Source organism: Suncus etruscus, chromosome 18 (assembly GCF_024139225.1).
Source record: "Suncus etruscus isolate mSunEtr1 chromosome 18, mSunEtr1.pri.cur, whole genome shotgun sequence".
NCBI lineage: Eukaryota > Metazoa > Chordata > Mammalia > Eulipotyphla > Soricidae > Suncus > Suncus etruscus.
The window spans coordinates 870,376-887,241 of NC_064865.1; the positions used below are offsets into that span (position 1 = coordinate 870,376).

The 16,866-nt window shown below is 54.6% G+C and overlaps 1 protein-coding gene across 1 annotated transcript; it reads left to right on the top strand.

Moving 5' to 3' along the window:
* The first annotated feature begins 212 nt into the window (after nt 1-212).
* Nucleotides 213-14,629, top strand: MDFI (MyoD family inhibitor). The gene is made up of 4 exons (XM_049764932.1): nt 213-308; nt 8,889-9,077; nt 13,620-13,844; nt 14,373-14,629. Exons 1-4 carry the CDS (start codon nt 233-235, stop codon nt 14,627-14,629), a joined length of 747 nt encoding a protein of 248 aa, XP_049620889.1. The 5' UTR covers nt 213-232.
* The last annotated feature ends 2,237 nt before the right edge of the window (nt 14,630-16,866 follow it).

Consider the following 16,866-nt stretch of genomic DNA (forward strand, 5'->3'; position numbering starts at 1 on the left):
AGCTCGGGGCGCGCGGAGGAAACGCACGGCTCCGGCTTCCTGTCGGGGGGCTCCTCCGGCCTGCAGTGGGTTGGGGAGAGCCGAGGGGAGGAGCGAGGGGGCCGGAGGGAGAGCGGGAGGCGGCGGCGAGGGGCGAGCGAGCGGCGCCCAAATGGGAGGAAGGAGCGCGTGAGCGGGGAGGGGGCGCCGGCACCCCGAACACTGAGCCCAGTCGTCCGCAGGTCTCGGGCCGATGTCCCAGGTGAGCGGCCAGAGCCCCCCTCTCTGCGACGCGCCCCATGGAGCCCCCAGCGCAGCCCCAGGCCCAGGTAGGACTCGGGCGGGACGGCGGGGAGCCGGGTTGGGGGCCCTGGGACGGTTCGCGTTCTCCCCTCAGCCGCCCCCGGAGACCCTCGAGGTCTGGGTGGGGACCGGGGGCCCCTGGAAGGGGAGCGGGGAGCGGAGGGCTGGGCCAGCGCGGCGCCGGCGGCCTTGCCAACTTGGCTCGGGACCGTCCCCCTCCCTGGGTCCCCCCCGCACCCCACAGTGTCTGTCTGTCCGTCTGGGACTGGAGTCCCGGCTGTTTCTGCCCAGTGTGTAAATATTTATGGGGGCCTCCGCTGCTGGGGTAAGGGTGTCTGACTCTCCTCTCTCTCTCTCTCTGTCTCTGTCTCTCTCTGTCTCTGTCTCTCTCCCCCCCCCTTCCCTTCCCTCCCCAGCCCAACTGGAATCCAGCCCTTCCCGAAAACTTGGGTAGGTCACACACAGACTTCCCTGCCTTGCCACCCCAACTCTGTCTTCTTCCCCTTCTCCCCAGACTGCCTGGCCAGCCCCTCTGCCTGCTACTGCCCTGTGGGGTGGGACTCACTCTTGGTGCTCTCTCTTATTCTCTCCCTCTCTCTCTCTCCCTCTCACTCATTCTCTCTATTTCTCTCTCACTCTCTTGTCCTCATCTCTGTCTTCTCCATGCATGCAAGAATGCACAACACACACACACACACACACACACACACACACACACACACACACAAACCCCAAACAAGTACCCCCAAGTCCTTTAGTTGCCTCTTTCCCCAACCTAAGAAGGGAATCTGCCACCTTGCCTGCCTGACACTTGGGGACAGGTTTCCTGGCAGCCTCCCCAAGGGGGTCTGTCTGTAGGTTCACCTCCCTTCCTTCTCCTCTGGATCCAGACCCTTCACCCATCTGGGACTGGTTCTGAGGGGCAGGGCGGGGGTGCAGAGTCCGATTTCAGGACTTTAACGCCAGCTCCCATGAGTCTGCTACCTTTGCCTGCCTGTCCTCACCCCATCCCTGCACCCCTCACCCCCCATGCCCTAGTCTGATGGGAGGTGGGAGATCTGGGCCCGGACCTCTGACACTCCCGCTGTGTGGTTCCTGCCGTCTCTGGCCTCAGTGTCCACATCCGCCCATCTGGGCCTGTCCTCCTGTTTGAAGGGGCCTTTCCCAGCCCCCAACTCGGCCAGGGAAGGGTGCCATGGCCCAGGGTTGTGGAGATGGAGGAGGTGTTAGCTAAACCAGGGAGGGGCAGGATGGGGGCAGCTGCCTAGCCAGGCCCAGTCCTAGGTGGACGGATGTGTCTGTTGTATCCAGCCCCCCACTCCCAGTTCCCTTCCTAAAATGAGGTGGCTGGAGCAGGGTTTCTGGGGACTGGGCCTTGAGACTGGGATTCTGTTGCAGAGTGTGCAGGGGTGAGGGGGGACTGAGGGCCTTTCCCTAGTTTTTTGCTCCTCCGCTTTCTTCCTCTGCTTCTCCATTTCCTGGCTCTCCCTCCTAGACCTCCAGATCTTCTCCTCTGAGCCCCTTTTGGAGTAGGAGGGACGGGGCTGAGTTTTGGGGGCTCCTGGGAGGGTTCCCCCTTGGCTGCCCCTCGAGCCCTCCCTCCTCACCGCAGTGGCCCAGCGAGCCCCCTCCCCAGTCTGGAATGGGCCAGACAATGTGGCTTTCATAATACAAGGAGGCCCGAGCCTGAGCCGCTGCAGCCCTGGGAGCCCAAACCGCAGGAGAGGTGCCAAAACCCCACAGACGCCTGCCTCAGACCAGCACCCCCACGCACCCGGGAGGACAGGAAGGAGCCCCTCCCTCAGCCACCCAAGGTGCCCAGGGGTGCAAGGGCTCTCACATGGCATTCTCGCCCCACCACCTCCCCCTGCCCCCAACCGCTCACCACCCCACAGAGCCTGGCTCCCTAACCTGCTGCCGCTGCCGCCCAGCACTGGGGCGTCACATTCCTGCTCTTGGGTCTAAATTGAATTTTCTGGGGAATTGGAGCCCTCAGACCTAAAATAAAACCAACAGACCCAGGCTCACTCCCCAGCTCAGGCTCCCCCACTCCTTTGCAGCCTGGGACAGACCAGAGGGTCACTGCAGGGAGCTGGCCTTCTTGGTCCCCTTCTGCTTCCACTCCCTCTCACCTTCCCTGCCTCCTCTCACAGCAGATAGCTGCTAAGGGTCTCTGGGATTCAGGGATGCCTTGGATATCACCCCCACTGGTTGGAGAACCAGGACTTAAACCCCAAGTTAGAATTATCGATGGAGGGTCTTGGATCGATAGTAGAGGGTTGGCCTGGCATGTGGCGACCTGAGTTTGATCCTCCGCATCCTATATGGTTCCCTGTGCCTGCCGGGAATGATTTCTGAGTGCAGAGCTAGGAGTACCGCCTGAGCACCAAACAACAACAAAAACAACAATGGAGGAAGTGCAGTGCTAAATTCTTGAGACAGGGTCTCAATTCTTGAGGAGGGTCTACTGGATTTGGGACATGGGGGAGGAGATAGAACAGAAGTAGGGGCCCGGAGAGATAGCACAGCGGCGTTTGCCTTGCAAGCAGCCGATCCAGGACCAAAGGTGGTTGGTTCGAATCCCGGTGTCCCATATGGTCCCCCGTGCCTGCCAGGAGCTATTTCTGAGCAGACAGCCAGGAGTAACCCCTGAGCATCGCTGGGTGTGGCCCAAAAACCAAAAAAAAAAAAAAAAAGAAAAAAGAAAAAGAAAAAAAGAACAGAAGTAGAGGGCTTGGCCAGAGAGGCCTGGGTCACATAGACTCAGAACACAGGCCTGGTCCATTGATAAGGTGGAAGTGCTGGGCTGGGATCTGGGAGATCGGAAAGGGGCCCCCAGGCATGACCCTCTGGTCCCCTCTAACAGAGACGGCTGGAGATCCCAGGGGAAACCTGGACCGATTGCCTGAACATGGATCCTGGCCAGGCCTTGCTCCTGCGCTTGTCCTTGTCACATCAGTGGGGGGGGGGGGGCGCCTGGGGAGCCCTGCAGGCATTTTCTAGACTCAGGCTGACCTGTCCCACCTACTCCTTCACAGTTCAGAGCACCCCTCAACTTGGGTGACAGACAGAGGAAGCCTGTGTTGGGGATCCCTAGTGGGCAGCAAAGTGGCTGCTGCCTTTCTGCATTTCCACTTTGGGGAGGGGAGGCTTGTCTGTGTCTCCCCTCTGTTCAGAGAGGTAGGGGTGGCGGCAGGCAATGAGCAGACTCACCCACCCACACCCACACCCCCCCCACACACACATGCAGCCCATGTGACCAGGACCTTTCTGCATACCTGCTCAGCTGCCTGAAGACCCCCCCACTCCTCTTCCTGTTGTCCCAACCTACTCCTGCTCAGTGGCTCCCTCAGACTATACTAGACAGAGTGTCTCCTGATTTGAGAGCAGAAAGAGAGAGGAAGAGATAAGAGGGGAGAGAGAAGGGTTGGGACACACACACACACACACACACACACACACACACACACACACACACACACACACACACAAGAAGGAAAGACTCTTTTTAGCCCAGACTTGGGCAGTATGCTCCCGCATCTGGCCTCCTGCCCCTCCACTACTTGGTTTCTCTGCCTTGTGCCTGGGCCCCACAGCCCTCTCCTGCCCTCTGTGGTTGTCTCGGTTGTGCCTCTAGCTCCAGCTCCAGGAGTTCTGTCCCCCGCACCCCATGCCCTGTTTCCTTCTAAGGTCTATGCTCACCCCGAATGGCAGGTCTCCTTCAGGACTATCATCTGTGCTCCTCGTTATTTTCTGTTCCCCCAGTTCTGAATGGGAATCTAGCGCAGCTGCCCCAAGAGTGGGACTCTGGGGAGGGAGGGTAAAAACTTGAGAGGCTGGTCCCCTAAATCCTCTTTCTGCCCTTCTTCTCCCCTGAGTGGAGTCAGTCACAAAGGCTGCCATCCTCCTACTGTAGACTCAAGGTCACCCCTGTGTGCCCCACCCCACCCTGCGCACTGGGGGTAACCGCCTTCAGGTCATGCCAGCCTGGACACCACGCTGCCAGCTGGAAGTAGGTTTCGACTGCTCTCCCAGAAATGTCCTGTCCCCTTCTTTGGGAGCGTTACGGGAATGTTTCTGTAGAAAACCCTCCTAAACATGCATGCTCACACGCACTCATTGATGCGTACTGACATATATACATGTATACATTCGTGCACACATATAAAACATACATAAAATGCAGTTACATACATACATACATGTAATCATACATGTATGCATTTGCAAATACATTCATACATATAACTAGCATGCACATTTATATACATACACACGTGTGTAAATGCACTCATACACACACATGTGTGCATGTTTATATGTGTGTGCGTTCATGCCCATGTGCACCACACATACATTTACACATATATGATCACATCCACATTCACACAAACGTCTGGGATACTCCGTGCTCATCATTTGTGCTTCTTCCCTAGAGAAGCCCCATTTGTAACTCTACCTCTCCCTTTGCATGATTGCCCACCTTCTTCTGACAGAAGTCCCAGACAGTGACTGGGCTTGTCACGTTGGCCTTCCCACCACCTTACCTAGCTAGGTGTTTAACAAAAGATTGCCCAAGGGCTGGAGTGTGCCCCCCCCCATAGAAAAGGGTAAGGGAGGAAGGAAGGGAGGGAGGGAGGGAGGAAGGAAGGAAGGAAGGAAGGAAGGAAGGAAGGAAGGAAGGAAGGAAGGAAGGAAGGAAGGAAGGAAGGAAGGAAGGAAGGAAGGGAGGGAGGGAGGGAGGGAGGGAGGAGGGAGGAAGGAAGGAAGGAAGGAAGGAAGGAAGGAAGGAAGGAAGGAAGGAAGGAAGGAAGGAAGGAAGGGAGGGAGGAAGGGAGGGAGGGATGAAGAAGGAAGGGAGAGGGAAGGAGGATGGAAAAGGAAGGAAGAGAGAAAAGGAAGTTGTTGTTTTGGCTTTGGTTTTTGGGTCTCAGCTGCTGATGCTCAGGGGTTACTCCTGGCTATGCACTCATAGGACACTGAGGGATCAAACTGCGCTCCATCCTAGGCTAGCGAGCAGGACAAACACCTTAGGGCTTGCGCCACTGCTCTGGCCTCTAGGAGCAATATCTGACTGCATAGCCAGGAGTAACTCCTGAGTGTCACCTGGTGTGGCCCAAAAACCAAAAACCAAAAAATAACTAAATAAAATAAAATAAAAAGAATAATAAGGAAGGGAGGGAAGAAAGGTGTGAGAAAGTAGAAAGAAAGAAAAGAAAAGAAGGAAAGGAAGGAAAGAAAAAGAGAAAGAAGGGAGGGAAGAAGGAAGGCAAGGAAGGGGTGGCTGGAGGGAAAGGCAGTGCTGAAGGCTTCGTTTGCTCCCTGAGGCTGCTGGAAAAGCTCAGACCCAGTACCCAAGGCACTCAGCTCTGGTGATCTGTGCAAGCTGGCCTCTGGTCAGAGCCAGGCCTGGATCCGCAGCTGCTGGCTCGGGCCTTTTTTCATGACCCCACATGGCGGAGTCAGTCCGGCTGTGGCTAGTTGCCTCTGAGGGCAAGAGGTGGGCTGGGCTGGCCGTTCCCTTCCTGAGAGTTGGGAGCCAAGCGCTGAACCTCCTTCCTTCGTACCAGCTGCTGTAACCCACTTGTGCTGAGAAGTGCTGTTCCTCCCTCCCAGCCGGCCCCCTTTCCCAGGAACTCACATCTCTCACCAAATCAGGGGCTGGGGGCTCTACAGCCTCACATAACAGCTGTCTCCATGGAGCAGTCCTTGAGCCCACCAAGGGGTTCTGGACACACCAGCTACACTAAGCCCACCTACTCCTTTCTCAGGCAGGTCCGGTAGTGTTCCCTGGGGCAGATACAAGCAAGATGCAATGGCTAGGTCCTCCTCAGAGCTACCCCTGGGCTTCTAGAACTCCATCCCCTTGGCCTAGAGCAGGGGTCTCAAACTCGCGGCCTGTGGGCTGTTTGTCGCCCTCCGTACAACATTTTGTGGTCTGCGGCCGGCCTTCAAATATCGTAGTATTTGCAATTATTCGCTTACAGAATAATCGCAATAAAAATCGCATTAGTAAGAAAAAATCGCATTAAACATTCGCATACCCCAAGCAGTTCCATTCAGGGTATGCAAATGTTTAATGCGATTTTTTTCTTACTAATGCGATTTTTTATTGCGAATATTCGGTAAGCTAAATCCCTTACGCGGCCCTGCCTCACCCCGACTTTGCCTCTTGCGGCCCCCAGGTAAATTGAGTTTGAGACCCCTGGCCTAGAGAGACCTGAGTCTTTGGAATGAGGATTGCTCAGGTGTCTCTTAGGGTTGCAGACCTAGTCAAGCTCCAAAATAATCCCCCCAGGATGCTTGCTCCCCTACACACCACAGACCACCTCCACCAGGGCCTCCCTGTTGGTGCCATCATTCCAGTCCCACTCACTCGTTCTAGGAGTCAGAACAAAACCCATGATGGAGCCTGAGCTCTAACTGAGGGACTCCCCTCTACTCAGCTCACTCTTGGGGTAACTGCAATGGGCTCCTATCTTCTCCCCTTCTTTCTCTCCCTTGTGTCTCTCCTCCCTAAACCCATGTGGGTTTCTGCCCCTCTGCATCTCATTTCTGTGTCTCTCCTGCACTCCACATGGCCTGTGGGTGGTGGAAGATGAGGGGGGCACTGTCTAAAAGCCCCCATCTACCTATAGTGATTCAATACATTCAAAATAGATTAAAAATAAATAAGAGGGGGCCTGAGAGATAGCACAGCAGTAGGGTGTTTGCCTTTCATGCAGCTGATCCAGGACAGATGGTGATTTGAATCGACAGTGGTTCGAATCCTGGCATCCCATATGGTCCTCCATGCCTGCCAGGACCGATTTCTAAGTGCAGAGCCAGGAGTAACCCCTGAGCACTGCTTGGTGTGACCCTCCCAAAATAAATAAATAAATAAATAAAAAGAGGTTAAATCCCCAGCAACCCATATGGTCTCCTGAGCCCACCAGGAATGATTCCTGAGTGCAGGATCAAAAATAACCTCTGAAGGGGTTGGAGAGATAGCATGGAGGTAAGGACATGCAGAAGGACAGTGGTTCAAATCCCGACATCCCATATGGTCCCCCATGCCTGTCAGGGGCAATTTCTGAGCGTAGAGCCAGGAGTAACCCCTGAGTGCTGCCGGGTGTGACCCAAAAACAAAAACAGAAACAGCGGGCCCAGAGAGATAGCACAGTGGCGTTTGCCTTGCAAGCAGCCGATCCAGGACCAAAGGTGGTTGGTTCGAATCCCGGTGTCCCATATGGTCCCCTGTGCCTGCCAGGAGCTATTTCTGAGCAGATAGCCAGGAGTAACCCCTGAGCACCGCCGGGTGTGACCCAAAAACCAAAAAAAAAAAAAAAAAAAAAAACCAGAAACAGCAACAAAAACAAAAAAAAACTCTGTAGACCCCTAAATGTGGTCCCTAAAAAATAGAGTAAATAAGAATACCCCCCTACTTTTCTGGTTCTGCACCCTGAGCTGTGTGCCCCACTTTCCTATCCCCTTGATTCCCAAGTGGCACCACAAGCCTTGCCACTCCCCACAGGCCTGAGGATGTGGGAACAGAACCCCCCTTCCTCCCTGTCCCCCCAGCTTATCCCTTGGGTCTTGGGACTTTAGAGGCTACAGGCTTGTTTGTTTTGAGGGGTGTGCCACCCAGCTGTGCTCAGAGGCTACTCCTGGCTCAGTGCTCAGAAGTGACTTCTCTCTCTCTCTCTCTCTCTCTCTCTCTCTCTCTCTCTCTCTCTCTCTCTCTCTCTCTCTCTCTCTCTCTGACTTTTCTCCTTTCCTTCCTCCTTTTTTTACCTATGAGACATGGTGGTTTGCAATATTGTTACTGAAGGGGCATCATGCATATCATATCACTTTATCTCCTTTGAACTCCCAGTTATTGTCCAGAATGCTTGTTTCCAACTCTCCTTGTCATTGTAGTCTCTTCTCTGCCCTAGCTACTCTCTCCAGGACTATTTGTGGCAAGCTTCCTACCATGGACTGGTTCTCCTGACTTCTGTTTCTATCGTGTTTGGGTATTACTCTAAAATTATCATTTATATGTGTGTGTGTACATTCTACAAATGAGTGTAATCATTCTATATTGTTCCTTTCCCTCTGACTCATTTCACTCAGCATGAGACCTTCCATGTCTACCCATATATAATCAAATTTCATGACTTTATTTCACCTAATGGCTGCATAGTATTCCACTGGGTAGATGTACTGACACCCCTTATCTCCCTCTTCTCCAACCCTCCTTCCCTCCTGGCTGCTCTCTCCTTCCTGCCCAGCCTCCTCCTTCTCAGGCTCCTGCTCCCATCACATAACCCCTCTGCTGCACCCACCCACCCCTATTCTCCCCATCTGTTTCCTGCCTGTTCCCCCTTCCCTCTGTCCCCCCTTCCCTCTGTCCTGGCTCTCCGGTACCCACACCCCATGTATGCATGTGAGTGCAGTTGCACTCCCCTGCTCCCTCAGCGGGGGCCTTTCTAACTTTCAAGGTGCCACTGTCATCAGAGGGTCAGCCTGGGTCACTGGTGCCAGGAGACCGAGAAGGATGTGGTGGTGGTGCACAGAACAAATAGGAGGCACTGGGGAGCATAAATCTTGGTGTGAACCTCACTCAGTCTCTGCTTCCTCCATAGGCCCGACCCCCTCCCTCCCACCGGGGTTGGAGGTAGTGACAGAGCCCAAGCCCACCTGCCCTGTGGAGGTGATATTGGAGGAGGGCTCCCCGGAAGAGGTGGCACCCCACATGCCTCAAGACAAGGACCCCGGGGCCCTCCAGAGCCTGGACAGCACTGACCTCGATATCCCCATAGAAGCTGTGACACGTGAGTCCCAAGGGCCTCAGGGAATCTGGCAGCAGCAGATGGGGGCAGAATTAAGGGAGCCAACCCAGAGAGGCTGGCGAGGAAAAGCAGTGGGTGCTCTCAGGGTGCCCATGGTTGGCCCAGAGGGCAGTGGGCAGGTGCCTGGCACAAGGTGGACTTCACTCCAGGATGGAAAGATGCAGTGACTACAGGCTGGCTGGCCCCAGAGAGTGGAGGGCAGGAGAGCATGAGAGTGAAGGCAGGGATGCTGAAGTAGCCCCATCCTACAGCTCCTCTGGGGAACAGGAAAGAGATGTCCAGGAGTTCTCAGTAGAGAGGCACAAAAGGACACTCATCCTGGGCTGGCCAAGAGTCTCCCAATGTCCTGGAGATCAGGATCAGGGGGCCAAGCCACCAGAGGCACCCAAATGTGAGCATTAAAACCTGCAACATCAGGACCAGATATTGCACGCAGCCAACCCAGGTTCGATTTCCTGACATCTAAGCACCTCCAGGGTAATCTCTGAGCACAGAGTCAGGAGTAAACCCTGTGCACATTCAGGTGTGGCCCAAACCCAAATAAATAAATAAAACCTGAAATGTCTCTGCACACATGTGCTCATCCTCACAGACTTTCCCTGTTTAATTTTCTTGATTAATTTTTTCCTGGGTTGTGATGTTTGCCAGTATGAAGTCCTGTGTTGATCCAGATATAGGTTTATATGCTTGTTTTTAGTTTATTTCTCATCCCTTTATGCTTTATGCATTCAATCCTTAAGGAGTTTCACTTATAAACTGTACCAGTAAGGTTTATTGGCAACAGAAGAGAAAAATTGAGCAAGTTTATATTATTTTATAGGAATAAAAAATCTGCTCCATTCATTCATATATATATATTTGGTTTTTGAGTCACATCGGGTAGTGCTCAGGGGTTACTCCTGGCTATAGGCTCAGAAATCGCTCCTGACGGGCTTGGGGGACCACATGGGATGCCGGGATTCCAACCACTGTCCTACATGCAAGGCAAACGTCCTACCTCCATGCTATCTCTCTGGCCCATTCATATATATTTTTTTGTTTTTTGGATCACCCCCGGCAGCGTTCAGAGTTTACTCCTGGCTCTGCACTCAGAAGTCGCTATTGACAGGCTCGGGGGACCATATAGGATGCTAGAAATCAAACCCAGGTCCGTCGGGGTTGGCTGTGTGCAAGGCTAATGCTCTACCACTATGCTATCTCTCTGGTCCCCTGCTCCATTCATATTTTATCCATGAAATATGCACCACCGGCCTGCCCTGAGTGAGCAGCAGGAAACAGCCACCTTGGCTTCCTGCTGGGTAGCCGGGTCTCCTATCCCCATGCACTCTCCTATGTCCTTCTGTCGCAGCTGAGACAGGGCCACCTTCACCAGGGAACCTGGGGCTAACTGGTCTCCCAGGCCTCAGGGCTCCATCTCTGCTAGGCCCGGCCTGCAGCCCCACTGCACATATCCAGCAACTGGCCTGGACTGGCCTGAAGGAGGAGGGCGGTGTGGCCCTCGGGGAGGGCCTGATGGCCAGGGAGCAGACAGAATCTCCTTGTGCCCGAGCTTTTGCTCTGTGACTCAGCCACAGGGTGGCTGTGTCCACCAGCCAGCTCAGTGCCTACCCTTACCATCCCAAGGCCCTGATGGAGCACATCTCCCTGTGCCCACAGTGGCAGGGCTGGGGCCACTCAAGCTGGCCAAAGAGTCAGCCCAATGGCCCCAGAGGGCCATGAGGTGCGGGCAGAGTGATTCAAGCTTGGCTACATCCCCTGGTCATACTCTGTTTACCCAGTGGCAAGCACCAGCCACACCTCAGAATCCCAGCCTGGCACAGCTTCGAAACCTCCCGCCTCCCCTAGAGCCCTCACTGCTCCCAGCTCCTTGCCCATCTCTAGGCCCTCACCTCTACACCCCACAGCTCTGTGTCCCAGCTGTGGACATGCCAGTGAAGTTAGTAAAGTTCATCCTCTGGACCACAGTGAAATGGGCTCATGAGCATCGCATGGCTTCCAGAAGCGACCTTCCAGAAATAAATAGAAAAATAAATAAATAAATAAATAAATAAATAAATAAAGGCTTCCAGAACGCCTTTATTTTTTTCCCTTTTTTGGGGGAGGGCCACAACTGTCGGTGCTAAGGCATTACTCCTAGATCAGAAGTTGCTCCTGGAAGGCTCGAGGGACCATATGGGATGCCGGGGATTTGAACTCTGGTCGGTCCCAAGTCAGCCTTACACAAGGCAAACACCCTACTACTGTATTGTTGCTCGCCCCAGACCCTGTAAGCTGCCGCCCTGTAAGCTGAGAGCCAGGGATGTGGCTCGGGGAGAGTAGCTTCTAGGCCGTGGACTCTATCCTGGCCCTTCCTACTTGAGGCCTCCACAACAATAAAAAAATAACAATAATAACAGAAGGGGCCAGAGAGATAACATGGAGGTAAGGCACTTGCCTTGTACGCAGGATAATAGTTCAAATCCCGGCATCCCATATGTCCCCTGAGCCTGCTAGGAGCGATTTCTGAGCATAGAGCCAGGAGTAACCCCTGAGTGCTGTTGGGTGTGACCCAACCAAAATAATAATAATAATAATGATAACGGAGTAACAAGTGCTTCAAGAGAAGTAGTTCATCTCCCAGTCCCTGTCCCCCACCCTGCCTATCCTCTGAGCCCCCTACTTGGCTTCCAGGCTAACCCCACCTCTAACACTCGCCCTGTGAACCTCAGCTAAGTCACTGTGCCTCTCTGAGACTCAGTTTCCCCTGTGAGAGAAGCTGCCGAGAGGATTCCCCAAAAGGCTTGTCAGCACCGAGGGCTGTTTCTCAGTCACGAGAGCCTCAGCCTCCCACACTTCCAGACCTCCAGCCACAGTTCAGACAAGCCAGGCCTCTTAGAGACAACCGTGTCTCCCTTGAGAAAGGCCCAGAAGCCAGAGGCACTGAGCACGTGGGGCCCAGAGCTCTCAGAGTGACCCTTTTGCTGTCTCTTAGCACATGACCCTCCTGTCCTCTCGAGAAAAGAACTGTCATGAACAGGGGACAAACTAAAGGAGAGAAGAAAAAAATTTTAAAAAGGAGAGAAGAGACGAAACTGGGCGGGTTATTTTTTGTTTGTTTTTTTTGGAGGGGTATCCTCCAAAAAAGAGGAGAAAGCTGGAGTTTGGGGTTGTTGTTTTGTTGTTTTTGTTGTTTCATTTTGTTTTGGGACCACACTTGGCAGCACTCAGGAATCATTTCTGGATGTCTCAGGGGACTAATATATATATATATACACACATATATATATACACATATATATACACATATATATATACACACACACACACACACACACACACATATATATATATATATATATATATATATATATATATATATATAGGATGCTGGGGATCAAACCAGGGTTGGCCGTGTGCAAGGCAAATGCCCTCCCCACTCTGCTATCATTCAGACCAGAAAGTTAGAGTTTGTTCTCTTAGGAATTTTAGGGTCGCTGGGGGGAGGGGGAGCTCCCCATTAGACTTGCTCTTTTCTTTCTCTCCAGCAAGACTCCAAAGACCTCTTACCAACCTGCCCACAGCGCTGCACCAAGGGGTGGTGGGGGAGAGCTGAGGCTTTGGGGAACAGGGGCTGTGTGAGAGTCCAGGTTCCAGGGCTTGGGCACTGGTCCCCAAACAGATGTTTCCCATAAATCACCAGCACACGAAGGGCAGAAACAGCTGGAGGCTTGGCAGAGGCCGAGATGAAAGTTTATGGCTTTGTTGCTCACCACCACCCCATCTGCCCTCAGCTCCACTGTCCCACCAGCACCACCGCCATGACCTCCGCCATCATGCTTGCCAAAGCCCCAGACCTGTGGGAGAGGAGGCTGAGAGGGCTGTGGCAGTGGGTTTGCAGGCTGAGGCCTAAGTTTGGTCTCAGCACTGATGGTCTCCCAAGCATTTTTGGGAGTGAGTGACCCCTGAATAAAACCAGGAGTGACCCCACCACTGGTCCCATGTCCCCCAAACAAAAAGCAAATAAGCCTAGGCCCCTAAGAGCAGGACAATGAGTCATGTCTGGGTACGAAGGTGGGCTTGAGCAGAGCCCTCCATGCCCTGCTCCTTCCTTGTCTTATGTGGAAGGAGCTGAATGATTACCGGCCCAAGAGAGCCAAGAGGTCTAAAAGTGCCTCTCTTATTTTAAGCTGGGCCTCTGGACTAGTCAGTTCTGCTTTGGGCCTCAGTTTCTCCAGCTGCAACTGCCCATGGGGAGGTAAGCTGCCTGTATTAGAACAGCAAAACAGGCAGAGCCAGGGGCCGGGCGGTGGCGCTAAAGGTAAGGTGCCTGCCTTGGACGGACCGCGGTTCGATCCCCCGGCGTCCCATATGGTCCCCCAAGCCAGGAGCAACTTCTGAGCACATAGCCAGGAGTAACCCCTGAGCGTTACCGGATGTGGCCCAAAAACCAAAAAAAAAAAAAAAAAAAAAAAAAACAGGCAGAGCCACAGCAGACTTCCGGAAGTCTGTCCTAACTCTTCCCATCACCCTCTCTCCTCTCTCCAGGCCAGCCACAGGGGAACCCCTTGGGCGGCACCCCACTACTGGCGAATGGTTCTGGCCAGCTCTCAGAGCTGGGCAGCACCAGGCGGGCAGGCAACGGTGCCTTGGGGGGACCCAAGGCCCACGGGAAGTTGCAGACACACGCATCTCTCGCCAGCCAGGGCAGCAAGAAGAGCAAGGGCAGCACCAAGTCGGCCGTCTCCCAGATCCCGCTTCAGGCCCAGGAAGGTGAGCCCTTTTCTCCACCCCAGGAAGGCTCCAGCCCCACTGCCTTTCCTCCAGGCTCTGCTTGGAAGTAGAGTAGGCGGGGTGAGGAGGGGGCTGGAAAGATAGGACAGTGGGCAGGGCGTTTGTCTGCGTACAGTGGATCTGGGTTTGATCCCCATATGTGGGTACAGTTCCCTGAGCCCCACCAAGAATGAGCTCTGAGCACAGAGCCAGGAGTGAGCCTTGAGGACCTCCAGATGTGGACAAATAAGGTCTTCTCAGAGCCGGTCAGCTGGCCCAACAAGCTGACTATACTCATACTTCGCACGGGAGAGACCTGGGTTCGATCCCCAACACCATGGGGCCTGAGAAGGCCTCAATCAGGATTGCTCCAGCCAAGCACAGAGCCAAGAGCAGCTCCTGAGCACTCCCCTCCCCTCCCAAATGTCCCAATTCAGCCCCTCTCCGGGCCACAGTATCTAGGAGGCCCCCCATGCTCCCCCAGACTGCTGCGTCCACTGCATTGCGTCCCCTGCGTTGCTCCCCCAGACTGCTGCGTCCACTGCATCCTGTCTTGCCTGTTCTGCGAGTTCCTGACCCTGTGCAACATCGTGCTGGACTGCGCCACCTGCGGCTCCTGCAGCTCCGAGGACTCGTGTCTGTGCTGCTGCTGCTGCGGCTCTGCCGAGTGCTCCGAGTGCGACCTGCCCTGCGACCTGGACTGCGGCATCCTGGACGCCTGCTGCGAGTCGGCCGACTGCCTGGAGATCTGCATGGAGTGCTGCGGGCTCTGCTTCTCCTCCTGACCCGCCCGGCCAGCAGGGGATGCTGGTGCCACAGCCCCCTTGGTCCGGGACCTGGGTTTCCCCGACCGAGAGTCAGTCCTCGCTGGTGCCCTCGGGGAGCCGGGACCCCCCACTCCTGCAGGGCTGCAGAACACTGTGAACGTGGGGGGAGGCGTGTCTCCCTCCTCCCCAGACGTAGAGGACAGCAAAATGTGAAAAGACGCCCCCTCCCCTTCAGCCCAGCCCTTCCCCTTCTCCTGGGTCCTTTCCTTCGGGGGGCTTGACCCATCCAGGTACCCCAGAGGGCAGGCTGGCACGCGTGGGGGTGGGCAGACAGGGACCCTTTATGGAAAAGACTGGAAGGGGAGAGGGAGGGCGTGGAGGGAGGGTCTTTCTATTTGTGGCTGTAAATAAAGATATTTGTCCATTTCAGATTCTCTCTGGGCTCCTGGATAAGATGTGATTAGATCACAACTCTCAAAGGCAAGTCCTCTTGCGACTGCAGCCGTAACACAACAGGTAGGGTGTGTGTGCACACGGCCAACCTAGGTTCGACCCCCGGCACCCCATATGGTCCCCCGAGCCCCGCTAGGGATCATCCCACAGCACAGAACCGGGAGTAAGCCCTGAGCACAGCTCGATGTGCCACTCCAAAGAAACATCAAGTTCTCTGCCTCTTGCCCTCCCTCCCCACAAACCCCTGGATCCCGTCAGGAGGCTGCTCTGCTCACCCTGCCCTTGGCTTAGCCCTCAACCGACCTTTGCAAAACCCAGGAAATCTGCTACCTGCCCTGCCCTTCCCCTCCCTCCCCGCGCCAGGGAGGAAGGAAGAGGGTCCCTGTGTCATTTCTGTCTTCCTGCCCGGGGAGGGGAGAGTTAATGCTGAGTGGAGGATTCATTAAAGGCAGATGTTCCGGGCTCTGATGGATGAATCTGCTGACAGGGTTCTCAAAGCCCTTCTGGGGATGGCGGACTGGGATCCTGTGCTTGGGGTCTGTCCTGACAGGGGGTGGGGAACCCCTGCCCAGCCCTCTTTGTCCACATATTGCAACTGGCCGGAGAGGGGAGAGCATCTGAGAGTGCGGAGGGGAGTGGCCCTGTGGGCTCAGGGTTGCAGGATGTATTGGCTGAGTCCTCTTTTCCTTCCAGGACCTGGAGAAAGCCAGGAGCAGGGTGGGCGGGTGAAGGGATGCCTTGGGGTTGTGGTGCAGATAGGGTCATGGGTGGAAAGAGTCCTGCAGGGGGGACATTGTTGGGGAGCGAAAGTTGCAGCAGTGCATGGGCTTCTGGGAAGAGACGAATGGCACCAGTGGGGGTGCTGCTGCCTCCCGCCTCACTCTGTGCTACTTGAGACTCTCTATAGACACCCCCAAACACTCCCACCACGGGCCTCATGCTCACTGATACCCCATGCCACCCAGCCCTACCCACCAGCTCCAGCTGCTGCCTCCTCACCAACTCTTCCATGTTCATGGGCAGATTTAGAGTTAAAGCAGAAGCTTCAGAGGTTCCAGACCCTTCCCACGAGAACAACTAACCCCGGAGATCTGCTGGGAGGCTATGGCAGGAGCTGGGCTTTCCCTGACTTCCCAAAGGAAGGGGGGGGTCTCTCCTCTTCTCTCTGTCTCTCTCTTCTCTGTCTCTATCTCTGTCTCTGTCTCTCTGTCTCTGTCTCTGTCTCTGTCTCTCTGTCTCTGTCTCTGTCTCTGTCTCTCTCTCTCTCTCTCTCTCTCTCTCTCTCTCTCTTTCTCTCTACCTCCTTACTCCCTCTCTAAGAGTCTAAAACTACAAATACTGAGTTGGGCTTTGGTGTGAGAATACACTCAGAACTCAATATGAACATGGAAGAAGATGTTGAAAAAGTGATGGTCTCACAAATTTACACACACACACACACACACACACACACACACACACACACACACACCTCCTCTGAGCCTCACCGTGTGTTCACAGACCTCTTTCTTTGGCACCTTAAAGATTTCTACCATGGGGCCCAGAGAGATAGCACAGCGGCGTTTGCCTTGCAAGCAGCCGATCCAGGACCAAAGGTGGTTGGTTCGAATCCCGGTGTCCCATATGGTCCCCGGTGCCTGCCAGGAGCTATCTCTGAGCAGACAGCCAGGAGTAACCCCTGAGCACCGCCAGGTGTGGCCCAAAAAACCAAAAAAAAAAAAAAAAGATTTCTACCATGGGGCCGGAGAGATAGCATGGAGGTAAGGTGTTTGCCTTTCATGCAGAAGGTCAGTGATTCGAAT

What these genes read in the sequence shown, in the direction of transcription:
- MDFI (XM_049764932.1), top strand. Translation starts at nt 233, where the DNA reads ATGTCCCAGGTGAGCGGCCAGAGCCCCCCTCTCTGCGACGCGCCCCAT. An exon ending in CAGCGCAGCCCCAGGCCCAG is followed by an intron (nt 309 to 8,888) that starts GTAGGACTCGGG and finishes CTTCCTCCATAG; the next exon opens with GCCCGACCCCCTCCCTCCCA. An exon ending in CCCGCTTCAGGCCCAGGAAG is followed by an intron (nt 13,845 to 14,372) that starts GTGAGCCCTTTT and finishes TTGCTCCCCCAG; the next exon opens with ACTGCTGCGTCCACTGCATC.